We start from the raw sequence: 23,451 nt of genomic DNA, 5'->3' as shown, positions 1-23,451 counted from the left end.
TTAGAGTGTTTATATTTTACCATCATTTTTTGTTTACATGTCTGTTTCCCTTACTGGAATCTAAGCTCCCCGATTGCCTGTTACCATATTAATGTCCTCGGTACCCAGGACATAACTGATGTTCCATAAATATTTCCTAAGGGATTTAGGTCTTAAAAATTTTATTGACTTTTGCTATATGAAAAACTTCTCTGGGTGCCGTGGGAATATAAGAAGGTCAAAATGCAGTTTGTATTCTGAAGGAGTTCATTATCCAGTTATCAACCTTCATTTATACATTCAGTTATTCAACATTTCTTTCTTTCTTTCTTTTTTTTTTTCCCTAAGTAATCTCTACACCCAGTGTGGGGCTTGACCTCACAACTCTGAGATCAAGAGTCGGGTGCTGCATTGACCGAGCCGGCCAGGCGCCCCCAGTTCTGCACCATTTCTAAGGTCTGGCTAGCTTGGCCCTGGGGATGTAAAGTTACCGAGGTGTGTAGCCTAGTGTCAAATGGCTTCCAGTCTAGTAGGGGAGACAGATCTAAAACGATATAAAACACACACGCCATAATGTGGAAGTGCAATGATACAATTTCTAGTAATGGTTACATATATAGAGTAAAACATAAGTAGCTCAAAACCATAAGGGAAGAACTATCACAAAGCAGTGCACGGCTTAGGTGGTTGTTAGGGGGAAATAAAGCTCAACTTTCCTATCGGAGACCAAGGACCACTTAGAAGTGTCTGCTGGGAATGGGGCTCCACTGTGAAATCAGTGATCCATGGCATGTGGCCGTACAGCAAAGGCCCTGAGAAAGCCTGCATTAAAAAACCCATCCAGGGGCCCTGGTGGCTCGGCCGGTTAAGCGTCCAACTCTTGGTCTCAGCTCAGGTCATGACCTTGAGGTTCGTGAGTTCGAGCCCCGCGTGGGGCTCTGTACGAATGGTGCGGGAGCCTGTGTGGAATTCTGTCTCTGCTCTCTGCTCCTCCCCTGCTTGTGCTTTCTCTCTCTCTGTCTCTCAAAATAAATAAATAAACTAAAAAAAAAAAAAAATTAAAAAAAAAAAAAACCATCCAACTCTGTTTGACTTAGTGTTTCCCACACTCACTTGAAACAGTCACTCACTTGACTGTGGAGCTCTTTTTCCCTCACCATTTTAACATCCTTTGGAACTGTCATTCCTTCAAATCATTGAGGGAAATGCCAATGTAGGTACCATCTGTAATTAGACAGTTGGTGGGTCTTCACGTTTTGGGGGCGCATGGACCTTTATAGAATTAATGGTGGGGGGGAGGATTGTACACCATCTATGCGTTCCTTGAAGCCTGTGCAAGACTGCTGTCCATGGTCAGGGACGGAAAAGAAGGGCGCAGATCCCAGTAAGAGGGATGCCTGTGGACCAGGACAAAAGAGGCTGGAAAAGATGGTCCTGGATCAATGCCAGTCACTTTGGAAGGGGGTGGGGAGAGGTTGTGCAGGGAGAGGGGGCCACAGCGGAGTCGGGGAGGCCAACTGCGTAAAGGCTGAAATGCCTGGCACAGAACAGCAGTCCTTAACGACCAACTGACTATGAAGGTCAAGGGAGAGCCGAGGCCAAAGATGACTTTACTGACAGAGACTAGCGTTCTAGTAGGATTATTTACAGAAAACAGCAACTTCTTGCGGCTGAAACTTCATTCAACATGTCAAAACCGATGTCGGTGTCGTGTTGAAATGCCCCACCTGGCCTTTATTAACTAGTGCCGAATCTCCCAAGTGAAAATTCACTGTAAGAACCGAATTCGCCATCTAACTGGGCATCCTACCTTGAACAGTTAAAAATCAGATTGGTCTGACTTCTAATTTTAGAAGGAATCAGGCTGACCTTCATTGCGCTGTTGCTAACTGGAGCCCGTTACCTGGGTGACTAGATTTACAATATGTCAGTATGCAAATACCATCTGCCCAAGAGGAGGAAGGAAGAAAGGCCTTCCTCCTCTGGGGGGTTGTCAGCAGTTCTGGAACTGTCTTCCTCTGGGAATGGGGCGGAGGGCAGAGAAAGAAGAGAAAGGAAAACCAGGGACGACGTGATTTTTCCAGGAGTTTGTGGTTTGCCTTGTGGACAGTCCTATAAGGCACATTATTAGGGGGCGATCTATAGGTGGGGTTGAGATTTTTTTACCTTGCTTCTGGAGGAGTGAGCAGAAAGGGTCATTGATACTACACACCCAGTGTGTCCCCAAACCCTCTGATTCAGATCCATTGCAATAGCTTAATGAAGTCTTTGAATAGATGATTCTGTCCTCCACAGCGCATTTAGGAATCCAATTTCCAATGGATAGGAGCGTATGAGCTAGATAGGGAACCCGCTGCCTTTCTTGGGCGCGCTCTCATGAAGGGTGAACTACAAGGGGATAGTCCATTTCATTTTCCTGCACGATGGGTTGACTGGGTAAGCCGAAGGGATTTTCTCCCATAGAATCTCTATATTCAGCCCTCGTCCTGTGTGTTGTTCCAGGCTGGGGTTTAGAATCCCATTTGGAAACATTCAAATCCGAAGGCAGGCAACTTCTCTTCCTTTTCGCGAAATAACTGTCACATCAGCCGTCGGCTCCAGAAATGTCTTCCACCCACGCATTTTGTGCGTCCAAATTAGATGGACTCATTAATTTAAATTTTTACTTTAAAATCTCGGGGATTTCTGTGAGTGGGTATGCTTCTTTTAATTGCCGTGTGTCACGATGTGTGTAGGAGGAAGGCTTTCCAGGACGAGGGCTGAGAACCTTGGGCTCCTGGCTTCTAATTTTGTCCCCGCTGCTAACTCCCCCTGTGACCTCTTCTCTCCTTGCTCTCTTTGGTACTGCTGTCTCCCACCTCTTTAAAAAACTCTTCCTAATATCAACCTGAAACTGTCAGCAGCACGGGAGGGTGAGGAAACTCACGTTCCTTACAGGGTACTTTTTCCAGCCTTATAAATAAATAACCTTTTATCTGGATGCCACCCAAATGGCCGAGGAGATTATGCCAGAGACAGGGGACAGTGAATCCTGGAGCCGGACTCCCTGGGTTCAAATCCCAACTCACCTGCTTCATAGCTTCGGGCAAGTTGTGCAGCCTGTCTGTGCACCAGTTTCCTTATCTGTAAAATGGGGATAAAAGTACTTAACCTACCTTGGGGCACCTGGCTGGCTTAGAAGAGCATGCAACTCTTGATCTCGTGGTTGTGAGTTCAAGCCCCATGTTGGGTGTAGAGATTACTTTGTTTGTTTGTTTGTTTGTTTTGAGAGAGAGAGAGAGAGGCGGGGGGGGGGGGGGAGCAAGCCAAGGCGGGGCAGAGAAAGCGGGAGAGAGAAATCCCAAGCAGGCTCCACACTTGTAGCACAGAGCCCGATGCGGGGCTCGAACTCACAAACTGTGAGATCATGACCTGAGCCGAAAGCAAGAGTCGGACGCTTACCTGACTGAGCCACCCCGGCACCTGGGTGTAGGGATTACTTAAACATAAAAATCTTCAAAACAAAACAAAACACAAAACACTTAACCTACCTCAAAGGGTTGTTAAGGATTGAAGACGTATACACAGTTTAGAACCCTGCTGACCTAGAGAAGTTAGAACAGGGTGGTGGCTTTTATTTTTGTTATTATTTTATATTTTTATTATTTTATTTTATTATTGTTACTTTTTATTTTTATTATTATTATTCTGTTGTGCATCGTCAGGGCTCCTGGGAAGAAGTGACGTTTTGCTGTGGGCAAGGAAGTGTGTAGGATTTGCTTGTAGGCTGTGACCTCCCCCCCTCTTGTTGCCAAGCTGGTGTCATCTAGGCACAGGTGAAGCCTTTTTTCCCATGAGACGCCTCCTGGGTAACCGCAGACCCCGCTGCTCTGCTCCATTCCTAACTCCTTCTCCACTTTCCGTCTGTGCCACATAATCAGTAGATTTGGATGTGCTACTGCAGCTTCTAATAGTCTGTTGTGTCCAGTTTAGCTCTCCGTTGGTAATGAAAAGAGGCCATGTGGCTGGATAGTTGCCCATGGTATTTGTCCATTGGATGTGCCCACGTGTAAAATAACGGTGACGGAAGCAAAGAAAACCTTACCCTTCCGTAGCTTACTCTTGGCTTTCGAAGTCACTTGTTTGACTTTTCTTGTTTCTACAAGTAACTTAACACCTGTCACCCAAAAAGTAAGGATGACACGTTATCGGCAGGGATGTAAAATGGGGCGGCTGCTACAGAGAACAGTTTGACGGTTCCTCAACAGGTTAAACACAGAGTTGCCATGTGGCCCAGCCTTCCCACCCCTAGGTGTCTACCCAAGAGAACTGAAGACGTGTGGCCTATGTCCACACTGAGGCTGGTACACATTATGTTTATAGCAGCATTATTTATACTAACCCAAAAGTAGAAACAACCCAGATGTCTATCAGCTGAGGAATGAATGAACAAAATGTGGTGTTTCCATGCAATGGAACATTATTTGGTTTTAAAAAAAAAAAAAAAAAAAAAGGAAGGAAGGAAATACTGATATATACTATGACATGGATGAATCTTAAAAACACGATTCTAGGGGCCCCTGGGGGGGCTTAGTCGTTTGAGCTTCTGACTTTGGCTCGGGTCATGGTCTCGCAGTTCGTGAGTTCAAGCCCCACATCAGGCTCTCTGCTCTCCGCAGCGGAGCCCGTTTCAGAAACTGTCCCTGTCTCTCTTTGTCCCTCCGCTGCTTTCACTCTCCGTCTCTGTCTCTCTCTCAAAAATAAATAAACATTAAAAAAATATTCTAAATTAAAGAAGTAGTCACAAAAGGCCACATGTTGAATGATACCATCGGTATAAAATATCCAGAGTAGGCATATCCCTAGAGACAGAACATATGTTGGTGGTTGATAGGAGCTGGGCGGAGGGAAGGGTGGGGTGTGACTGAAAATGTTCCGGAACTAGATAGCGGTGATAGTTGTACAGCCCTGTGAATGTACTAAAAACCACTGAATTGTGTACTCAAAAAAAAAAAAAAAGAAAAAAAAGGTATGAGAAGATCTGTATAATCTATTGCCGAGTTTCAAGTCATTTCCAGGGTTACTTTTTCAAGAGTAGCTGTCACCTGAAATAGAATAAGAAGTGACTTACTTAATTTGCAAGAAAAAAAAAAAAAAGAAAAATTAAAATTACCACGAATGGCTTTTTCACCCCAAACCTTTGAATATAAACCATACACACGTGTTATAAGTCAGTTCTCAGGACTCAAACAGTTACTTGTACACCAATGTTTGTAACAGCGTTACTCACAATAATAGCCAAAGGGTGGAAACAACCCAAATATCCATCAGCAGATGTATGGATAAACAAAATGTGGTCTATCCATGCCAGGGACTATTAGTCAGCCTTAAAAAGCAATGAAATTCTCGCGGTCCGTGAGTTCGAGCCCCGCGTCAGGCTCTGGGCTGATGGCTCGGAGCCTGGAGCCTGTTTCCGATTCTGTGTCTCCCTCTCTCTCTGCCCCTCCCCCGTTCATGCTCTGTCTCTCTCTGTCCCAAAGAAAAAAAAAATTGAAAAAAAAAAAAATTGAAAAAAAAAAAAAGCAATGAAATTCTGGCACTCGCTAAAACATGGATGAACCTTGAAGACATTATGCCCAAGTGAAAGAAGCCAGACACAAAAGGACACACACATGTTGTGTGATTCCACTCATACGAGGTACCTAGAATAGCCAAGTCCATACATAGAGACAGACAGGAGATTAGAGGTCATGGGGGTGGGGGGAGGAGTTGGGAGGGATTGGAAGTTGTTGTCCGATGAGTATGGAGTTCCTTCTTGAGATGATGAAAAAGTCTGGGAATGGGTGGTGGTGGTGGTCGTGGTCGAACAACATCGTGAATGTACTTAACAGCACTGAATTGTACATTTAAAAATAGTTAAAACGATGGGGCGCCTGGGTGGATCAGTCGGCTCAGCGTCCAACTTCGGCTCAGGTCATGATCTCGCGGTTTGTGAGTTCGAGTCCCGCGTCGGGCTCTGTGCTGACAGTTCGGAGCCTGGAGCCTGCTTTGGATTGATTCCGTGTCTCCCTCTCTCTCTGCCCCTCCCCCACTTGTGCTCCATTTCTCAAAAATGAATAAATGTCAAAAAAAAATTTTTTTAAATAGTGAAAACGGTCGATTTTGGTAATGTATATTTTACCACAGTAAAAAAAAGGGGGGGGGGGTAAGGATCCTATGAAGACCAACACTTCCTGCTCCTCATTTTGTTTGTCACATTCTCTTTGCTGTCAACCGTTTGAAACTTGATACATTCTCTTTCATCCTGGCGTTGCCTTGGGGACTTGTTGGGGGGGGGGGGGGTTGCCGGAACAAGGATAGAGAGAGTCAGAAGGGCCACCGGTTGGCCTCAAAGGTGCCGGTTGATAAACTACCTCCCCAGGTCATAAGTCCAGAATGCAAGAGGAGCTCAGAAGATAGATTTCTTAACGTAGTAATTTCTGAAATTGTACCCGATTTCCTGTCTTGCCTATTTCATTCAGTGTCTCAGGAGAGCAGGATTTGACTGCCATTTGCCTTTCTCTATCAGTTATCTGCTTCTTTTAAGCAAGGACAAAACACCCTCAGGCTGCCATTGCCATTAACGAATAGTGCCTTCCCTGCAGCCAGCCAAGTACCCTACAAATGCCGGCTGCCTCTGGGCTACAGGTACCGTGAGTGTGCAGCCTGGGGCCTCTCTTCCAAAGCGAGGTGAAGAAAGGTATTGGAACTTTCCAAACTTAGATCCCCGGTTACAACCTGGTCGTAACTCTCCCCGCATTGCTAGACAGTTCGCAGAGGCAGCTAGCACTTAAGCAAACAAAGGAGTTCGGTGACCTTCAAATGTTATTCTAGGCATGAAGTGGCTTGAATAACTCTTTCAACACAGCAAGAACTCCCATTGTTCAATTGTATATGAAGCAGCAAGTGCTTTTCTTTGCATTCAATTGCGCTTCTGTTCTCAGAGGGTCTCAAAGACACTAAAACTAATTGCTATCATTCCTGTAAGTCTATTTCAACTTTTAGCCAGTACAACAGCTTCCCTGGATGCTACTGGTCATTTTCCTAAAAGATGGATAGGTGCCACAATAGGTTTCGCAAACAGGAAAGACCCTAATTCTGGAAAGACCCCGTTGCTTGCATAGTAGACGGACCGCTCTCCCTTTGATTATGGGGCCAAAGTTAAGGAGAGGAGCACTGGCAAGGGGGAAGCAAGGAGAAGGTGCAGGATTCATTTCCCAGGACAGTTCTGTCTCAGTCTTTCCCCTTTAGGGCCTTGTGACTGGCTGTGGGTTTATGTTCAGTAGTAAACACAAGCGCCTTGATCGCTTTCCTGAGGTCAGACCTGTCCCCAGACCTCTCCACTTATCTGAGTTGCAGTTGGTTTCTCAGCAAACGGTCTGATAGCTGAGATGGGAGCTTCCGCTTCTTGCGGCTCAAAGCCTTCTGTCTTCACGCCGGAGCTTGTGTGGAAACCCCCCTCTTCGCCAGAGATGAGGTCTGTCTTGTTCCTAGCTCTGTTTCCAGTGCCTCCGGGGCCTGGCGCACACTGAGTGCTTGTTCAGTGCACAAGCCAGGATGGACAAGGCTCTCCAGAACCAAGGCTTGTCCCCACAACCACGGTATGGAGAAATCTCGCATTCTGCCGTGAAGGCCAGCTACCCCTGTGGCCTTGAGTTGAGTTCTAGCATGTCCTATCTTTGGTTCTTCATGGCAGTCAATAATGACTGATTCGTTCAGCTTCATACATATACACACACACACACACACATATATATATATTTAAAAATTTTTTTAATGTTTATTTATTTTTGAGAGAGAGAGAGAGAGAGAGAGCTTGAGAGGGGAAGGGCCAGAGAGAGAGGGAGACACAGAATCTGAAGCAGGCTCCAGGCTCCGAGCTGTGAGCTGTCAGCACAGAGCCCGATGTGGGGCTTGAACTCACGAACCATGGGATCATGACTTGAGCCGAAGTTGGACGCTTAATGGACTGGACCACCCAGGTATATATATGTATGTGTGTGTGTGTGTGTGTGTGTGTGTGTGTGTATATATATATATATATATATATATATATATATACACCTATGTACGTGTGTGTGTATATGTGTGTATATATATATATATATACACACACACACACATACATATATATAATATTAACATTTTTTAATGTTTATTTATTTTTGAGAAAGCGAGAGAGAGAGCAAGGAGGGGCAGGGAAAGAGAGGGAGACAGAATCCCAAGCAGGCTCCATGCTGTCAGCACAGAGCCCGACGCGGGGCTTGAACCCACGAACCAGGAGATCGTGACCAGAGCTGAAACCAAGAGTCGGATGCTTAACCGACTGAGCCACCCAGGTGCCCCAGCTTCTCATTTATAAACACGAGGGGATGACCCCTCCTGCTCGAGCTGATGCTCATAAAGTGGCCGATAGATGCTGCACCTTACCAGTTTGGCTATTCAATATTGGCATCAGATGAATTCTTGGGGCTAGAATACCACCCTAAAGGCAAGCCAGTGTTGGAAGGGGCAGATCAAATGTGCACTCTTGCTTTTTCCTGCACTGTGAAGAATGTAGTTACCTTCCCTTACGGGGTCAGGTAGATTACGCCGAGCGTCCTGGAAATGATTTGCAGTCTTGTGGCAGCCACGGGTTGCAGACTTCTGCTTGCACCAGCATAAAGCCTATCCTGAGCCCGTCCCTTGGCGTTAAATTGCTCTATTTCTATTCAGTTGGGTCCAAAACTTAGGACGGGTTAAGCATCGGTGTATGATGCTATTTCTATGAGTTCGTCACAAAAGATTTTTTTTTTTTGAATTAAAGTCCATCACCCAGCTCCTTCTTAAATCTTTTTATCAGCTTTTTCATTCCTGCACCCTGGCATAATGACACAGGTATTCCGTAAACAAGACACCTCAGAGGGCTGCTTATAAAAATCCAGGAGAAAAGATAAATATGCGATGATGCACTGATATCTTGAAAATATGAGCTGCAAGTTTGTATTTTCCTTGTGGGATCGGATATTGGTTTTCGTGGTTTATTGACCTGGCAGGGAGATCTGACGAAACACCGGAGAACCTTACACCTTTGTTTTTTGTTTTTTTTTTTTGAAACCTCCTTGTCTGCTTGGAGAAATCTGGACATTGAATCACGGAGTCAGAAAGACTAAGGGGTTGGCAGCCGTGTCCTTGTGGAACCCAAGTCAGATTCAGCCCTTGGTAGCAAAAGCACGCACTACCTTTCCAAAAGGAAAGGATTTGGAATTGGTCTTGCTGTAGAGTTGCTCTCAGTCAGAGCCCCAGGCTGACTAGCAGATGGAGGGGGAGGGTCATGAAACGAGACGGTCCTTTCTCAATAAGGAGCTGGTGTTTTCATGGACGCATATTAGGGATGGGGGGATCAGCATGCATTTTGTATTTAATCATTCTTTCTGGACTGTCAGGGTCTTTGCAAGTCGTCACAGTCAAACCGTGTTACTTGGGAGCATCGTTACTGTGAACCCTCCAGAATGCCAATATCAAGGACTTTTAACTCAGGGCACCTGGGTGGCTCAGTCGGTTAAGCGGCCAACTTCATCTCGCAGTTCATGAGTTGGAGCCCCAGGTCAGGCTCTGTGCCGACAGCTTAGAGCCCGGAACCAGCTTCAGATTCTGTGTGTGTGTGTGTGTGTGTGTGTGTGTGTGTGTGTGTGTGTGTGTCTGTGCCCCTCCCCTGTTCATGCTCTGTCTCTCTCTCTCTCAAAAATAAATAAACATTAAAAAATAACAATGAGGGGCGCCTGGGTGGCTCAGTCGGTTGAGCGTCCGACTTCGGCTCAGGTCACGATCTCGCGGTCCGTGAGTTCGAGCCCCGCGTCGGGCTCTGGGCTGATGGCTCAGAGCCTGGAGCCTGCTTCCTATTCTGTGTTTCCCTCTCTCTCTGCCCCTCCCCCGTTCATGCTGTGTCTCTCTCCGTCTCAAAAATAAATAAACGTTAAAAAAAAATTTAAAAAATAACAATGATAAAGACATTTAACTCTAGGCCATCACAAGCCAGACAAGTAACCAGCAGGGCAGGAATCGGGCATTCATGCAACATTGTCTCTGAGAGAAGTCCTTTTCTAAAGTTCTCCCGTTGGCGCAGCCCAACACTCTCAAATTAGCGTCCAAACCAAAGATCCATCAAATGTAAAAGTCCCTGTCCTTAAATATTTTTTTTTTCATAGTGAAAAAGACAGACTCTCTGTTAGATGGCCACCGTGAGGTAGGAAGCAGGTGGGAGCCACACTCACTGAAGAATGACACGTTCCCAGGCTTTTTTGAGAATTGGGATGAGGGGGGCACCTGGGTGGCTCAGTCGGTTCAGTGTGCAACTCTTGATTTCCACTCAGGTCATGGTCTCTTGGGTCGTGGATTCGAGCCGGGTGTCGTGCTCTGTGCTGATGGGGCTGAGCCTGCTTTGGATCCTCTGTCTCCCTCACGCTGTCCTTCCCACGCTCACACATGCGCTCACTCTCTTTCTCAAAAGATAAACATTAGGGGCGCCTGGGTGGCTCAGTCGGTTGAGCGTCTGACTTCAGCTCAGGTCACGATCTCACAGTCTGTGAGTTGGAGCCCTGCATCGGGCTCTGTGCTGATGGCTCAGAGCCTGGAGCCTGCTTCCGATTCTGTATCTCCCTCTCTCTCTGCCCCTTCCCTGCTCATGCTCTGTCTCTCTCTGTCTCAAAAATAAATAAAAACATTAAGAAAAAAGAATTAAAAAAAAAAAGATAAACATTAAAGAGGAAAAGGGCGGGGGGTGGGTATATAGGTGATGGGGATGAAGAGGTGTACTTGTGATGAGCACCGGGTGACGTACGAAGTGTTGAATCACTCTGTTGTATACCTGGAGCTAATATTACACTACGCGAACTAACTGGAACCTAAATTAAGACATTTAAAGGAAAAGGATTGTCATGGAATAGACCTCACATACAATTCACCGTCTTGACCATTTTTTTTTTTTTAATTTTTTTTAACGTTTATTTATTTTTGAGACAGAGAGAGACAGAGCACGAACGGGGGAGGGTCAGAGAGAGAGGGAGACACAGAATCTGAAACAGGCTCCAGGCTCTGAGCAGTCAGCACAGAGCCCGACGTGGGGCTCGAACTCACATACCGCGAGATCGTGACCTGAGCTGAATGAAGTCGGACGCTCAACCGACTGAGCCACCCAGGCGCCCCCGTCTTGACCATTTTTTAAGGGTATGGTTCAGTGGCATTGAGTGCACTCACAGGGCTGTGCGACCATCACCACCGTCTGTCTCCAGGACGGTTCTGTCTTCCCATTACACACTGACTTCCCATCCTCCCTTGCAACTGCCATCCTACTTTCTGTCCCTGTGAAGCTGACTACTTTGTAAGTGGAAGTTCCCAGGCTTTTTTATATTTGGGAAGTGTTCAATCTGACGACCATCTAAGAAAATTTTTACAGAAAGAAGAGCTCGTCTTGGGCAAAGGGTCCGATCTTCTTTGGTTTTTGCGTCGTACGGGCGTGTGGCAATGCCCTGTTCTCATGCGTGTCCCTCACAGAGCCGTGGCATAACAGGGAAATGGGCAAAACAGATCTCAAGACCCAGCCAGATGCATTGCCCAACAGAAGGAGCAGTAACTACGGCGGTTTGGGTACAGTTTTGCATTTTACAAGGCATTTTAATTTGTAAGTTTCTTCTCACTTGATTCTCACCATGGCCCGTGAGGTATTTTGGTAGTCCCATTCTAATGATAAGAAACTGTGGCTCAGATAAGTAAATTGCCCAAGGTTACAAAGCTAATCAAAGGCAAAATCAGGACTTCAGCTCCGGGTTTCGATTTTAAAACCCCAGTGCTTTCCACCATAGCACGCGGTGAGCAATTATCACCTCTCTAGAGGTCCAGATAATCGCCAGTTCTCAGAAAAGGGAACCTTCGGGGCACCTGGGTGGCTCAGTCGGTTGGGCATCTGACTTCAGCTCGGGTCATGATCTCACAGCTTATGAGCTCGCGCTCCACGTCTGGCTCTGGAGCCTGCTTTGGATTCTGGTTCTCTCTCTCTCTCTCTATCAAAAAAAAACACCAAAAAAAAAAAAAAAAAAAAAAAGAAGAAAAGGGAAGCTTCTCCAAATGTATCCCTAATTGTCCGTGTTCCACTTAGTTAGCTTGGAAACACATGGAAACGCTTTCCTGACCAGCCAGCCTCAACGAGTCTCAGTGCAGCCTAATGGCTTGAGCCTCAGACCCCATTGATCTAGATCAGGGTCTAGACCAGCACGTCCAACAGAGATATGTGGAGATATGTGAGCCACAAATGCAAGCCGCAGTGGTTTCAATTGAAAGTGGTTTAAAATTTTTCTAGTAGCCACATGAAAGTGAGAAGAAACAGGTGAAGTTCATTTTGAGAATGGATTTCAGTTACCCAGTATATCCAAGCCACTATCATTTCAATATGTAATCAACATAGAAATTAGGGGTAAAAACATTTGGTGTTGTTGTTGTTACCAAGTCCGCAAAATCCAGTGTGCATTTACGCTTACAGCAATCCCAAGTCAGATGCTAAATTTTCATCGGTGGCATCTGATCTGAATTTAAATTTCATAAAAATTTCCAGTTGAAAAAGTAGATTCCCATGCTCAAGGTGTTTCGACCTTGTGTAAAAGTTTTCTAATAGCTGAATCAAGTGTCAGTTTGAGGTTTTTTTTTAACACTTATTTATTTTTGAGAGACAGAGCGTGAGCAGGGGAGGGGCAGAGAGCGAGAGGGAGACACAGAATCTGAAACAGGCTCCAGGCTCTGAGCTGTCAGCACAGAACCTGACGCGGGGCTCGAACTCACAGACCGTGAGATCGTGAGCTGAGCCGAAGTCAGATGCTTAACTGACTGAGCCACCCAGGCGCCCCTGTCAGTTTTAAATTTCTATTTTTTTATATTTATTTATTTATTTTTATTTTTATTTTTATTTTTATTTTTATTTTTATTTATTTATTTTTTTTAGAGTCAGACAGTAAATATTTTCAACTTTGCCAGGCCATGCAGTCTGTGTTGAAAGTACTCAATGCTACTGCCGTGCGGCGAAAGCCACAGAATGAACGAGTAGTGCCGTGTTACATTAAAACTGTATTTAACAACAACCACAACCACAACCACAACTTCATTTAACAAACAAGAAACAGCCCACACGGTTTGCCGACCGCTGGTCCAGAACATTGTCCCGGTGCCTTAGCTGTGCTATGGATTACAGAAAACAGTCAGCTCTAGACCCTAGTTTTCCGAGGCGGTGAAAAGCTAGACTCATTGTATCTCCCTTCCTGTGTGCAATTACAATTTTGGCACCACTTGGTGTGAAGCTCGCAGGGCACCTGAAGATAAAACATCTCAGACTCTCTTTTCGGCGGGCTCTTTGCACATCATAAGGCAGTTGCTTCGAGGTCCACGTGTTGAGAGTGGAGAAAGCTGGAAGCGTTTTGACAGAGCATTTCCAGTGATGTGAATCCCGTGGGAAAGTCCCAAGAATGCCAAATTGTATCACCCCCTGCTCGTTCCTCTTTCCACACTGCCAGAGCGGAGACAGGCAGGAATTGCGCCCATTTCACAGCTGGAAAAACTACATGGTATCATGTTAAGTCAGAGGGCCAGACGTTTCCCCATGGTTATGTGGTTATGTGGCATTCATCGATTTTGATCGTAAAGGCAAAAAGCACGTGTAAATTCTGATTCCTGGGCTGGGGTTTTGATGTCCTGAGTCATATCTTTGGGGGAATAACTCCATTCAGAGTGGGTCATGTGTATTACAAAGGGTTGCCCCCCTTTTCCCATCTTGATATTTAGGAATGGTATTGAGACCAATGGAGGAAGAGAAAGGGGACAGGAAGGGATGAGACAGGGATTGGTTGGAAAATGACAGCCGCTTGGTTGGTGCTTTAGGGTGGGGATATATGAGAGCCTGGCCTCGCAGAGATCTCTGAAGTGCCGCACTGGCGGTGGGGGGTGGCGGGGGGTGGGGGTGCAATGTAGTGAAAAATCATAGCTCGGGGTTCTCCTGAGCCTAAAACTTTGGGTCCAGTAATTCTGGCAAGGAGGACATTTCAGGTGTTGGTGGTGCTCAGTTAATAAAGTATATACCCAGAGGTTCTGGCTCGGGGTCACCTTTTCTAAAGTCAAGATTTGAGGTCGAACTATATTGAGTCACTTGACTGTGCCCAGTCGGAGAGTTTGCAATAGGACAGACTGAGAAAAACCCTTGGCTTCCCCAGACACGTTTGTGCCTTTTCTTTTTTTTTTTTTCTTTTTTATTTTTTTTTTAATTTTTTTTTAACATTTATTTATTTTTGAGACAGAGAGAGACAGAGCATGAACAGGGGAGGGGCAGAGAGAGAGGGAGACACAGAATCTGAAACAGGCTCCAGGCTCTGAGCTGTCAGCACAGAGCCCGACGCGGGGCTCGAACCCACGGACCGTGAGATCGTGACCTGAGCCGAAGTCGGACGCTCAACCGACCGAGCCACCCAGGCGCCCCACGTTTGTGCCTTTTCTTAAACTGTGCAGCTCTATCAAACTTGTGGCACTGTGTGCAAGTGAGAAGGATCTGAATCCCCATGATTTTTTTGTTTTTTTTTTTGACAATAGAGATCTTTATTTGGGGTAGCTGTTCCGATCACGGCTCACACGGAGGCTCAGCCCTGCAGCACAGAGCTGTCTGGAATCGTGATTGCCTGTGATGATGATTACCCAGACTCTGGAGTTAGAACAACAGATCTTACGAAGTTGGAGCTTACTTCCTCCACAAGTCCGTATGTGAGCACAGTTTAAACAACCTGGGTCTTTCACATGGTATCAGGCCTTGGTTATTCGGCTTCTGAAATAGCAAAGTTCAGAAGCGATGGAACTCATCCATCACTTCTTCCAAAATCATGGTGAGGCCCAGGTGTGTTAAAGCAATTCACCTGTCAGAGAAACAGAGGCTGAAGGTGGGTAAAGAAGAAACAGTAGACCTGTGGTCACGTCCCAGCTCTGCCACCTAGAAGCCACGTGGCCCCGGAGAAAGTCACCCCTCTCTCGAGACTCAGTTTCCTAATTTGGAAGTCATCGTGAGCATGAAGTGATCGGATCTGTTATCAGTTCACTGGCTTCAAAAGTCTTAAGAGTCCTTCTGAATCTTTGGCTTTGCAGCCTTCATTTGACAAAGTTTGTTTGGAGACAGTGATGAGGAAGGTGGTATTTTCACTAAACTAGGGATGGAGCCTTGCAAAAAAAATGGTATTCAGGAGGAAAGAAAAGACGGGTCCCCTAAAGATGGAACGTTTTGGCTTCAGTACCATCAGGTACCCCATAAGTGCTGTGAATGCCTTCGCCGAATTTGCCCCAGTGGCTCTCAGCATTCAGTGTGCATCCGAGCCCGGTCCCCAACTGCCTCTTCCCCAAGGGTCTGGATGTCAAAGCACCGGAATGGCCTGGGATCCAACATTTTGAGGAACATGTCTGCCGACTTTGAGATCGATGGTTCAGGGACCATCTGTCCTACCCTCTACCGCGTCACTGAGAAACTGCTCGGTGCATGTGTCTGCGAGTTAATTTGTGGCTTTAAAAACAACGGCAAAACCTGTGCTTCTGGATGGCCCAGCTCAGACGGTCACAACCAGCAGAGCAGGCCTGATTTGCTTGGGAGGGAAAGGAGCGACAGCCGCCGAACCCTTGGCCATCTCCGCGTCTGGCCTTGAGTGTCCCGCCACCCCCAGTAATGTCACCTACTGCATCCAGCGTCTGTCGGTCGCCCCCAGACTGACGTTATCTTAGTGAGCTAAGGCTGGTGTCTGCCCCGCAGTGGCTCGTTCCGGAGCCGCTGGAATGATCAATGAGGCTGAGCAGACGGGCCCTTCTCTGGCCACTGGTGAATCAGCTGCCGGCCGCCTCGGCCCGTTCCCGTCTCCACAGAGCAGAAGCGCTTGAACCAGGGACGGCTCTTCTGTGTCAGGCATTGTCCTTAATGCCATGCATTCTTCACATGTGAGTGGGCTGGAGCTCCTGAAGACATGCGCCTTCTGCCAGACCCCTCCCCCACCCCCAACTAAAGCCCTTGGTGGCCTTTGGTTTTTGTTTTTACTTTAAAAAGTTTATTTATTTATTGTGTGAGAGAGAGAGCACAAGCTGGGGAGGGACCGAGAGAAAGCGAGAGAATCCCAGGCAGGCTCCGCACGGCCAGCGCAGAACCTGGCATGCGGCTCGAACCCACCAACCGCGAGCCCAAGTTGGACGCTTACCCGACTGAGCCACCCAGGCGCCCCTTTACCGTCTTCCTTCTTTAAAGAGCCGTAGTTAGTCTTTATGAGCAAAAGTAAGAGCCAGAGTTACTAAGGGGAAGCCAGGTCAAACTTCTGATTGAAAATAAACTCAAAGATTGATTTTATCTTTGATGTTTCTCTCTCCCCTTCCTGTGTTTCTCCTCAGCACCCCCTCTTCCCCCCCGGGTGTGCACAGCACGTGCACGCATGTACGCACATACACGCTCATGTGAAAAGCATTTTAAGTGCGGATCATCCTGGGGAGGCGTATGGCACAGAATCGTGGCACTGCCCTTTGAGGAGACCCAGCCTGCCGTTCCCATTGTCATGGTTACTGGCCTGGCCCCCAGGGCTGGTCTCAGACCAGAGGCTTTCAGCTCGTCTTCACACTCCCCTCCCTGCACCTGCCTCACAGCGAAAGAGGGACCTTCGGAGGTGTGTGTCTTCTCAGCCTTAGAATTGACCGCACTGTTGATTTGTCCGATTCATCTGCCCCCTTAATTTAAAATCTGTTTCTCTCTCTTAGGCACACAGATAGGAGACCTACAGCCCTGCCGGCCTGGGCTCTTTGGGGAACAACCCAGAACAACCCACCATTATTTGCTACAGACCCAAGCCCCTTTTCCCCATCCCAGGGGCCTTGATGATAGTGACACAGTGTGTGTTGTTTTCACACCAAATCTGCCCAAAGGACCACAGCATCCTGTCTCCTGGCTCTGAGCAGACATCCTTTTTGCAAAAGGCATTTGACCCCCTCCTCTCTCTCTCTCTCTCTCTCTCTCTCTTCTCCATCAAATTAGTTTTGCCATGTGGAAAGTACACAGGGGGAAGAAATGCCTGTTGGCCCTGGGGTTTTCAGAGAGGCAGGAAGGAGAGTGGAACAGTTGAAAAATGCAGACAGGGCAGAGAATGTTCCCATTGTATGTTGCTCCTTATTATCATTTTCCTGTAAGTACACGTGGCTTCTGGGAACCTCAGGCTGGAAGGCTCCACACTGTGGGTGCAATTGGATAAGAAAGAGTTAAAGACTCTGTAGATTCGCCTCTTTGCGGATCAGTCCGTAGAATACAGGTTCCATTCTTGGTGGGGCTCCGTCATCTGGAGTTTGCTAAAGCTTCGAGGTGATTCTAATGTCCAGCCACTCTTGAGAACTGCAGATCTAGGGGACAGAGAACTCCAGGAGAGTTTGAGACAGATGACGGAAGAGATAGGTGACATCTAGTCCACTTCTGCCCAGCAATGCAGTTAATTGGGCAGAGAAGGGACAGAAATAACACGTCCTGGCCTGTTTGTTGCCAAACAAAATCGGACTTTAGCACCATTTAACCCTGTAGGGCTGGTGCTCCGTACCTCCCCCCCACCCCCCTCCCCGCTGCTTAGTCTGCCAGCCACCCCGGCAAGCATCACCAGGGTGATGTAGAACATTCACAGGAACACGCCGTATCTACACTCTACTCTCAACTGGTTCTCCTCCCCACTCCGGAGGAAAAACAACACCAGGCCCATGTGTCTGCCTTCTTTTCTGGCAGAAAGTGTTGACCATAGTTGCTTGCCATGCCGTGGAAGTTGGGGGGGGGGGGGATGTTTTCGAAGGCAAGCGGCGGGGCTGACCTTTCTCTCACTGTGTGTTTTGTAGTACAAAATCGGACAGCTGTACATGATCAGCAAGCACAGCCACGAACAGAGCGACCGAGGAGAAGGGGTGGAGGTCGTCCAGAATGAGCCCTTTGAGGATCCTCACCACGGCAACGGGCAGTTCACCGAGAAGCGGGTGTATCTCAACAGGTAAGTCACGGCAGCCGGCCATCCACCTGCAGGCTCTCCCACGCCACCCCACGGCCGAGCTGGGGGCGGCGTGTGGGATAAAAAGGTGACCTGAAAAGTCACTACCTTTGCCCGCTCCATCCACCAGTCTCGTAGCTTCCCCAAAACAGAGTCCCCTGCCTTCGGCAAGAGAGTCCCCAACTGCATTTTCATGAGGAGGGGCTTTCCTCTTCCATTTCCCACCCGCTGGATGACATGTTAAGATGAAATTTGGTCTAAGGGATTACAGAGCTTTGTCTCCTACCCCTGGTTTGGTGTTAGCAGCGGGAAAGAGACGGCTTTGCCTGAGGGTTGTAGAGACGTGTCAAAGACGCAGTGTGCCATTGGGGTCTTGACTTGGTAAGCGTTCTCGTTCCTGCCAGGTGACCACGCGGGTGTTCACAAAGGGAACTGACAATGAACGCTTGTCGTTGCTTCTTTGGAAGGGTAAATAAGCAAGGATCATAACCCAGCCCTCATCGGGACAGCCGTTTCTGCTTTGCAAAGCGTATTCTTTAATCTCTTGCTGTTTTCTTACCATTAATGGCATAGTTGATTATCGGGGCTCGTCTGATCTTCTCCCCACCCAGTACCCATTTCCAGCCCGTTTTCTTCCATTTTTTTCTCTTCCAGGTCAGGACATTTGTATACTCACTGGAAATATATTTTATTGGAATTAACTGTCTGCTCCAGTGAACCAGTGGATGACTGGTTTGGTCTTTGCTACCATTTCTGTGCATACTCTTTACCCCCACCTACGGCTCCTCCTGTTGGCCCCGATGTGATTATTCAGAAAGCATTTCCAACGTAATAACTGGACAGCGCCCCAGTTTATTCACTGATACTCGTGAATATTTATCCATTCTTTGTGCCTTGACCATGAGACATTTCTGAGAGGAGCCACACTGGGACTCTGCCATGCCCACATGGCCTCCACCTTCCAGCAAGCTCAAGTGGACTATTCCTTCTCGATGGGTGCATTTGGGTCCTGTCACTATGGTGTATGGAAATCTCTCAGGCCGATATCCTGACAGTGAAGGCCATGGGCTGATTAAACTGACATGTTTTAATCTACCCAGGGATGCAGTATCAGGGAATTCCTGAGTCACGATGAAATGCAAATGAGATTGATCTTATTCATCTATTAGGAGCTGTGAATTCGCAGGATTTGGAACCAGTTCAGCCTCCAGCCAGCTGCCGATTTGCAAGAGTAGCTGAGCCCTGGGACTGGCCTGGGGATGACTTCCTTACAGAGACCGGTTTCTCAATGTGCTGCTTTGGCATTCTTAGTGTGGAGGGTGAAAATCAAATACTGAGCAGGAATCACCTGTGTAGAGCAAAGAGGAGTGAGCGTGATGTAAGAAAATAGATACAGACCTATGGAAAATTCCATTTCTTGGCAGACAATTGCCTTTTCCTAAATTATTGCTTAGGAAATGTTCCCTACATACCAAATTAAAAAAAAAAAATTAGAAAACTTCATATCTGGGGCGTCTGGGTTGGCTCAGCAGGTTGAACATCCAACTCTTTTTTTTCTTTTTTAATTTTCTTTTTTTTTTAATTCACATCCAAATTACTTAGCATATAGTGCAACAATGATTTCAGGAGTAGATTCCTTAATACCCCTTACCCATTTAGCCCATCCCCCCCAACCCCTCCAGTAACCCTCTGTTTGTTCTCCATATTTAAGAGTCTCTTATGCTTTGTCCTCCTCCTTGTTTTTATATTATTTTTGTTTCCCCTCCCTTATGTTCATCTGTTTTGTCTCTTAAATTCCTCATAGGAGTGAAGTCATATGATATTTGTCTTTCTCTGACTGATTAATTTCGCTTAGCATAATATCCTCCAGTTCCATCCACGTAGTTGCAAATGGCAAGATTTCATTCTTTTTGGTTGCTGAGTAATACTCCATTGTATATATATATACCATATCTTCTTTATCCATTCATCCATCGATGGACATTTGGGCTCTTTCCATACTTTGGCTATTTTCGATAGTGCTGCTATAAACATGGGGTGCATGTGTCCCTTTGAAACAGCACACCTGTATCCCGTGGATAAAGACCTAATAGTGTAATTGCTGGGTCATAGGGTCGTTCTATTTTTAGTTTTTTGAGGAACCTCCATGCTGTTTTCCAGAGTGGCTGCACCAGTCTGCATTCCCACCAGCAGTGCAAGAGAGATCCTCTTTCCCCGCATCCTCGCCAACATCTGTTGTTGCACAAGTTGTTAACGTTAGCCATTCTGACAGGTGTGAGGTGGTATCTCAGTGTGGCTTTGATTTGTATCTCCCTGATGATGATTGATGTTGAGCATTTTTTCATGTGGCGGTTGGCCATCTGGATGTCTTCTTTGGAGAAGTGTCTATGCGTGTCTTTTGCTCATTTCTTCACTGGATTATTTGTTTCTTGGGTGTTGAGTTTGGTAAGTTCTTTACAGATTTTGGATACTAACTCTTTATCTGGTATGTCGTTTGCAAATGTCTTCTCCCATTCTGTCTTTTAGTTGTGCAGATTGTTTCCTTTGCTGTGCAGAAGCTTTTTATTTTGATGAGGTCCCAGTAGTTCATTTTTGCTTTGTTTCCCTTGCCTCCAGAGATGTGTTGAGTAAGAAGTTGCTGCGGCCAAGATCAAAGAGGTTTTTGCCTGCTTTCTCCTCAAGGATTCTGATGGCTTCCTGTCTTACATTTAGGTCTTTCATCCATTTTGAGTTTATTTTTGTGTCTGGTGTAAGAAAGCGGTCCAGGTTCATTCTTCTGCATGTCACTGTCCAGTTTTCCCAGAACCACTTGCTGAAGAGACTGTCTTTATTCCATTGGATATTCTTTCCTGCTTTGTCAGAGATCAGTTGGCCATACGTTTGTGGGTCCATTTCTGGGTTCTCTATTCTGTCCCATTGATCTGAGTGTCTGTTCTTCTTTTTTTTTTTTTAATTTTTTAAATGTTTATATATTTTTGAGAGACAGAGATAGAGAGACAGAGATAGAGAGTGAGCTGAGGAGGGGCAGAGAAAGAGAGACACAGAATCCGAAGCAGGCTCCAGGCTCCAAGCTGTCAGCACAGAGCCCAGTGTGGGGCTGGAACTCGTGAACCACGAGATCATGACCTGAGTTGAAGTCGGACGCTTAACCGACTCGGCCACCCAGGTGCCCCTGAGCGTCTGTTCTTGTGCCAGAGCATCCAACTCTCGATTACAGCTCAGGGTCTGATCTCAAAGTTTGTGGTATCGAGCCCTCACTACATTAGCCTCCTCGCTAATAGCATTGGATTCTCTCTCCCTGTCTCTCTGCCCTTCCTCCTCTCTCTCTCTCTCTTTCTCTCTCTAATAGCACTGGATTCTCTCTCCCTCTGTCTCTGTCCCCTTCCCCCATAGCGCTGGATTCTCTCTTCCTCTCTCTCTGGCCCACCTCCACTCTCTCTCTCTCTGTCTCTCTCTGTCTGTCTCTCTCAAAATAAATAAACAAAAACTTAAAAAAAAATAAACCTCGATCTTTTCCTGAAACAGAGCAAGAACTGTCCAGCTGTCTCTGTCATGGCTGTTTTCTCTATCAGAATATATGATGTTTATTTTAAAGGAGAATAATAAACATTAGTAAGAGGGAAATTTGTTATAAATAGAATATCTGGACTTCCAGTAATAGAAACTAAAGAGATGAATGTGGACCCTCCGCCCCGCACCTCCTGTGGCAAACACAGGATGAAATATAACAATATAAAGCTGGCTCAAAACAAAGAAAGGGAAATCCTCAGGTACGAGAAATAAAGAGGAAATGCAAACCAGAGTGGAAAGCTGATGCGATACGGCTCCAGACGCTGGGATATGTCAGAACTGACATACAGGGAATGTCGTGCCCATAAGGAGACAGGAAATGTGGGTTTGGGCCCCTACAAACGGGGACTTGGAGCTGAGAGTCGTGCACAAAAATTGTTCCTGACGATCGAGTACTCAGAGAGGTTATCACTCAGAGGCACACATGGACAGAACTACTAAAGGTTTTATTAGAAGTAGAAGGAAATTGAGCCCAAGAAGGAGGAGCGGAGGATCCAAAAGTAATAAGCCGAGAAATTGGTAAACATCTCACTGAGTCTGAATCAGCATAGGATGTTTTAAAAATCCTGCTAATGAGCCTATAATCTTGGAATTTAAATAATGGACAATGATAGAAGATGAGAGGGTAGTAATTATCATAAAAAAAACACTGTCAGTTGCTAATATTGTTTAAGAGGAGGAGACAAATGTTGATTGATTTAAAAACTGTTAAGGCATGTGTGCATATTCAAAAATGTAGAGATGACCTCTAAAGAAATGGTAAAACACTATAAAACTCCCAAGAGAAAATGTGATCCATCAGACAGAAAACAGAGTAAGAACAGAGACAAGCCTACAAAAGGCATGGTAAACAGAAAATGTAAATTTGGGGGGTGCCCGGGTGGCTCAACTGGTTAAGCATTGGACTGTTGATATTTGCCCACAGTTCACGGCATCGAGCCCCTCATTGGGCTCTTCACTGACATCGTGCAGCCTGCTTAGGATTCTCTCTTTCCCTCTCTCTGCCCCTCCTCTGTGCTCACTCCGGCCCTCTCTCTCTCTCTCTCTCTCTCTCTCTCTCTCTCTCAAAATAAAGAAATAAACTTTAAAAAAAACATAAATTTTGATGGTAAGATAAAGCAAAATATATCAGTGGTCACACTGAAGGTTTGTGAGTTAAATCCCACACCTGAACCAGCTGAACAAACATAGGACCACACTGACAAAATCACAGGTAGCCTGAAGTTATAACTGGAGATTTTAATATACCTGTTGAATAAATGGATAGAGCAAATAGCCAAATTAATCTAGCACACATAGAGCAGATGTAAACAGCAGAATTAGAAGTTTGATGTAGTGGACATTAATACACCCTCGTACCAACATGCTTTTCTCTTTCTACTTCTTCTTCTTTTTTTTTTTTTAACGTTTATTTATTTTTGAGTGAGAGAGAGAGGCAGAGAGAGAGGGGGATAGAGAATCCCAAGCAAGTTCTACACGGTCAGTGTAGAGCCCAATGTGGGGCTCAAACTCATGAACCATGAGATCGTGACCTCAGCCGAAGTTGGACGCTCAACCGAGCCACCCCGGTGCCCCACCAACCTGCTTTTCATAAACACATGAAAATGTACAAAAAAACTGACGACACACTAGGCAAGAAATCAGTCTCAACAACTACCAGAATATCAGTATCATGTAGATCCTGTTTGCTGGTTACAAAGCCCTACAATAAGAAATTGACAACAAGTCAACTTCCTCATCATTCAGAAATGTAAAAATTTTTAAATAATTCATGGGATAAAAATGTCCATACTCCCTTTCTCGGCCACCTTTGCAGTTAGGGATGGCCATGTGACCTAGTTCTGGCCAA

At 46.2% G+C, this 23,451-nt stretch overlaps 1 protein-coding gene across 9 annotated transcripts in view; it reads left to right on the top strand.

Annotated features, from left to right (window-relative positions):
- Window positions 1-23,451, top strand: part of PITPNC1 (phosphatidylinositol transfer protein cytoplasmic 1) — a 268,872-nt gene that overhangs the window by 118,293 nt on the left and 127,128 nt on the right. For 6 of the 9 annotated variants that reach the window (XM_049636382.1, XM_049636381.1, XM_049636384.1 and 3 more), the window contains one exon: window positions 17,887-18,035. In XM_049636382.1, coding sequence (XP_049492339.1) covers window positions 17,887-18,035 — 149 coding nt within the window. Of the gene's footprint in view, window positions 1-5,498; window positions 5,657-14,290; window positions 16,686-17,886; window positions 18,036-23,451 lie in introns of those variants that run through there. The other 3 variants (XM_049636385.1, XM_049636383.1, XM_049636378.1) reach the window with 3 other exon arrangements.

This window comes from Panthera uncia, chromosome E1, assembly GCF_023721935.1.
Source record: "Panthera uncia isolate 11264 chromosome E1, Puncia_PCG_1.0, whole genome shotgun sequence".
Classification (NCBI taxonomy): Eukaryota; Metazoa; Chordata; class Mammalia; order Carnivora; family Felidae; genus Panthera; species Panthera uncia.
This window is presented reverse-complemented; position numbering and strand designations above follow the sequence as displayed.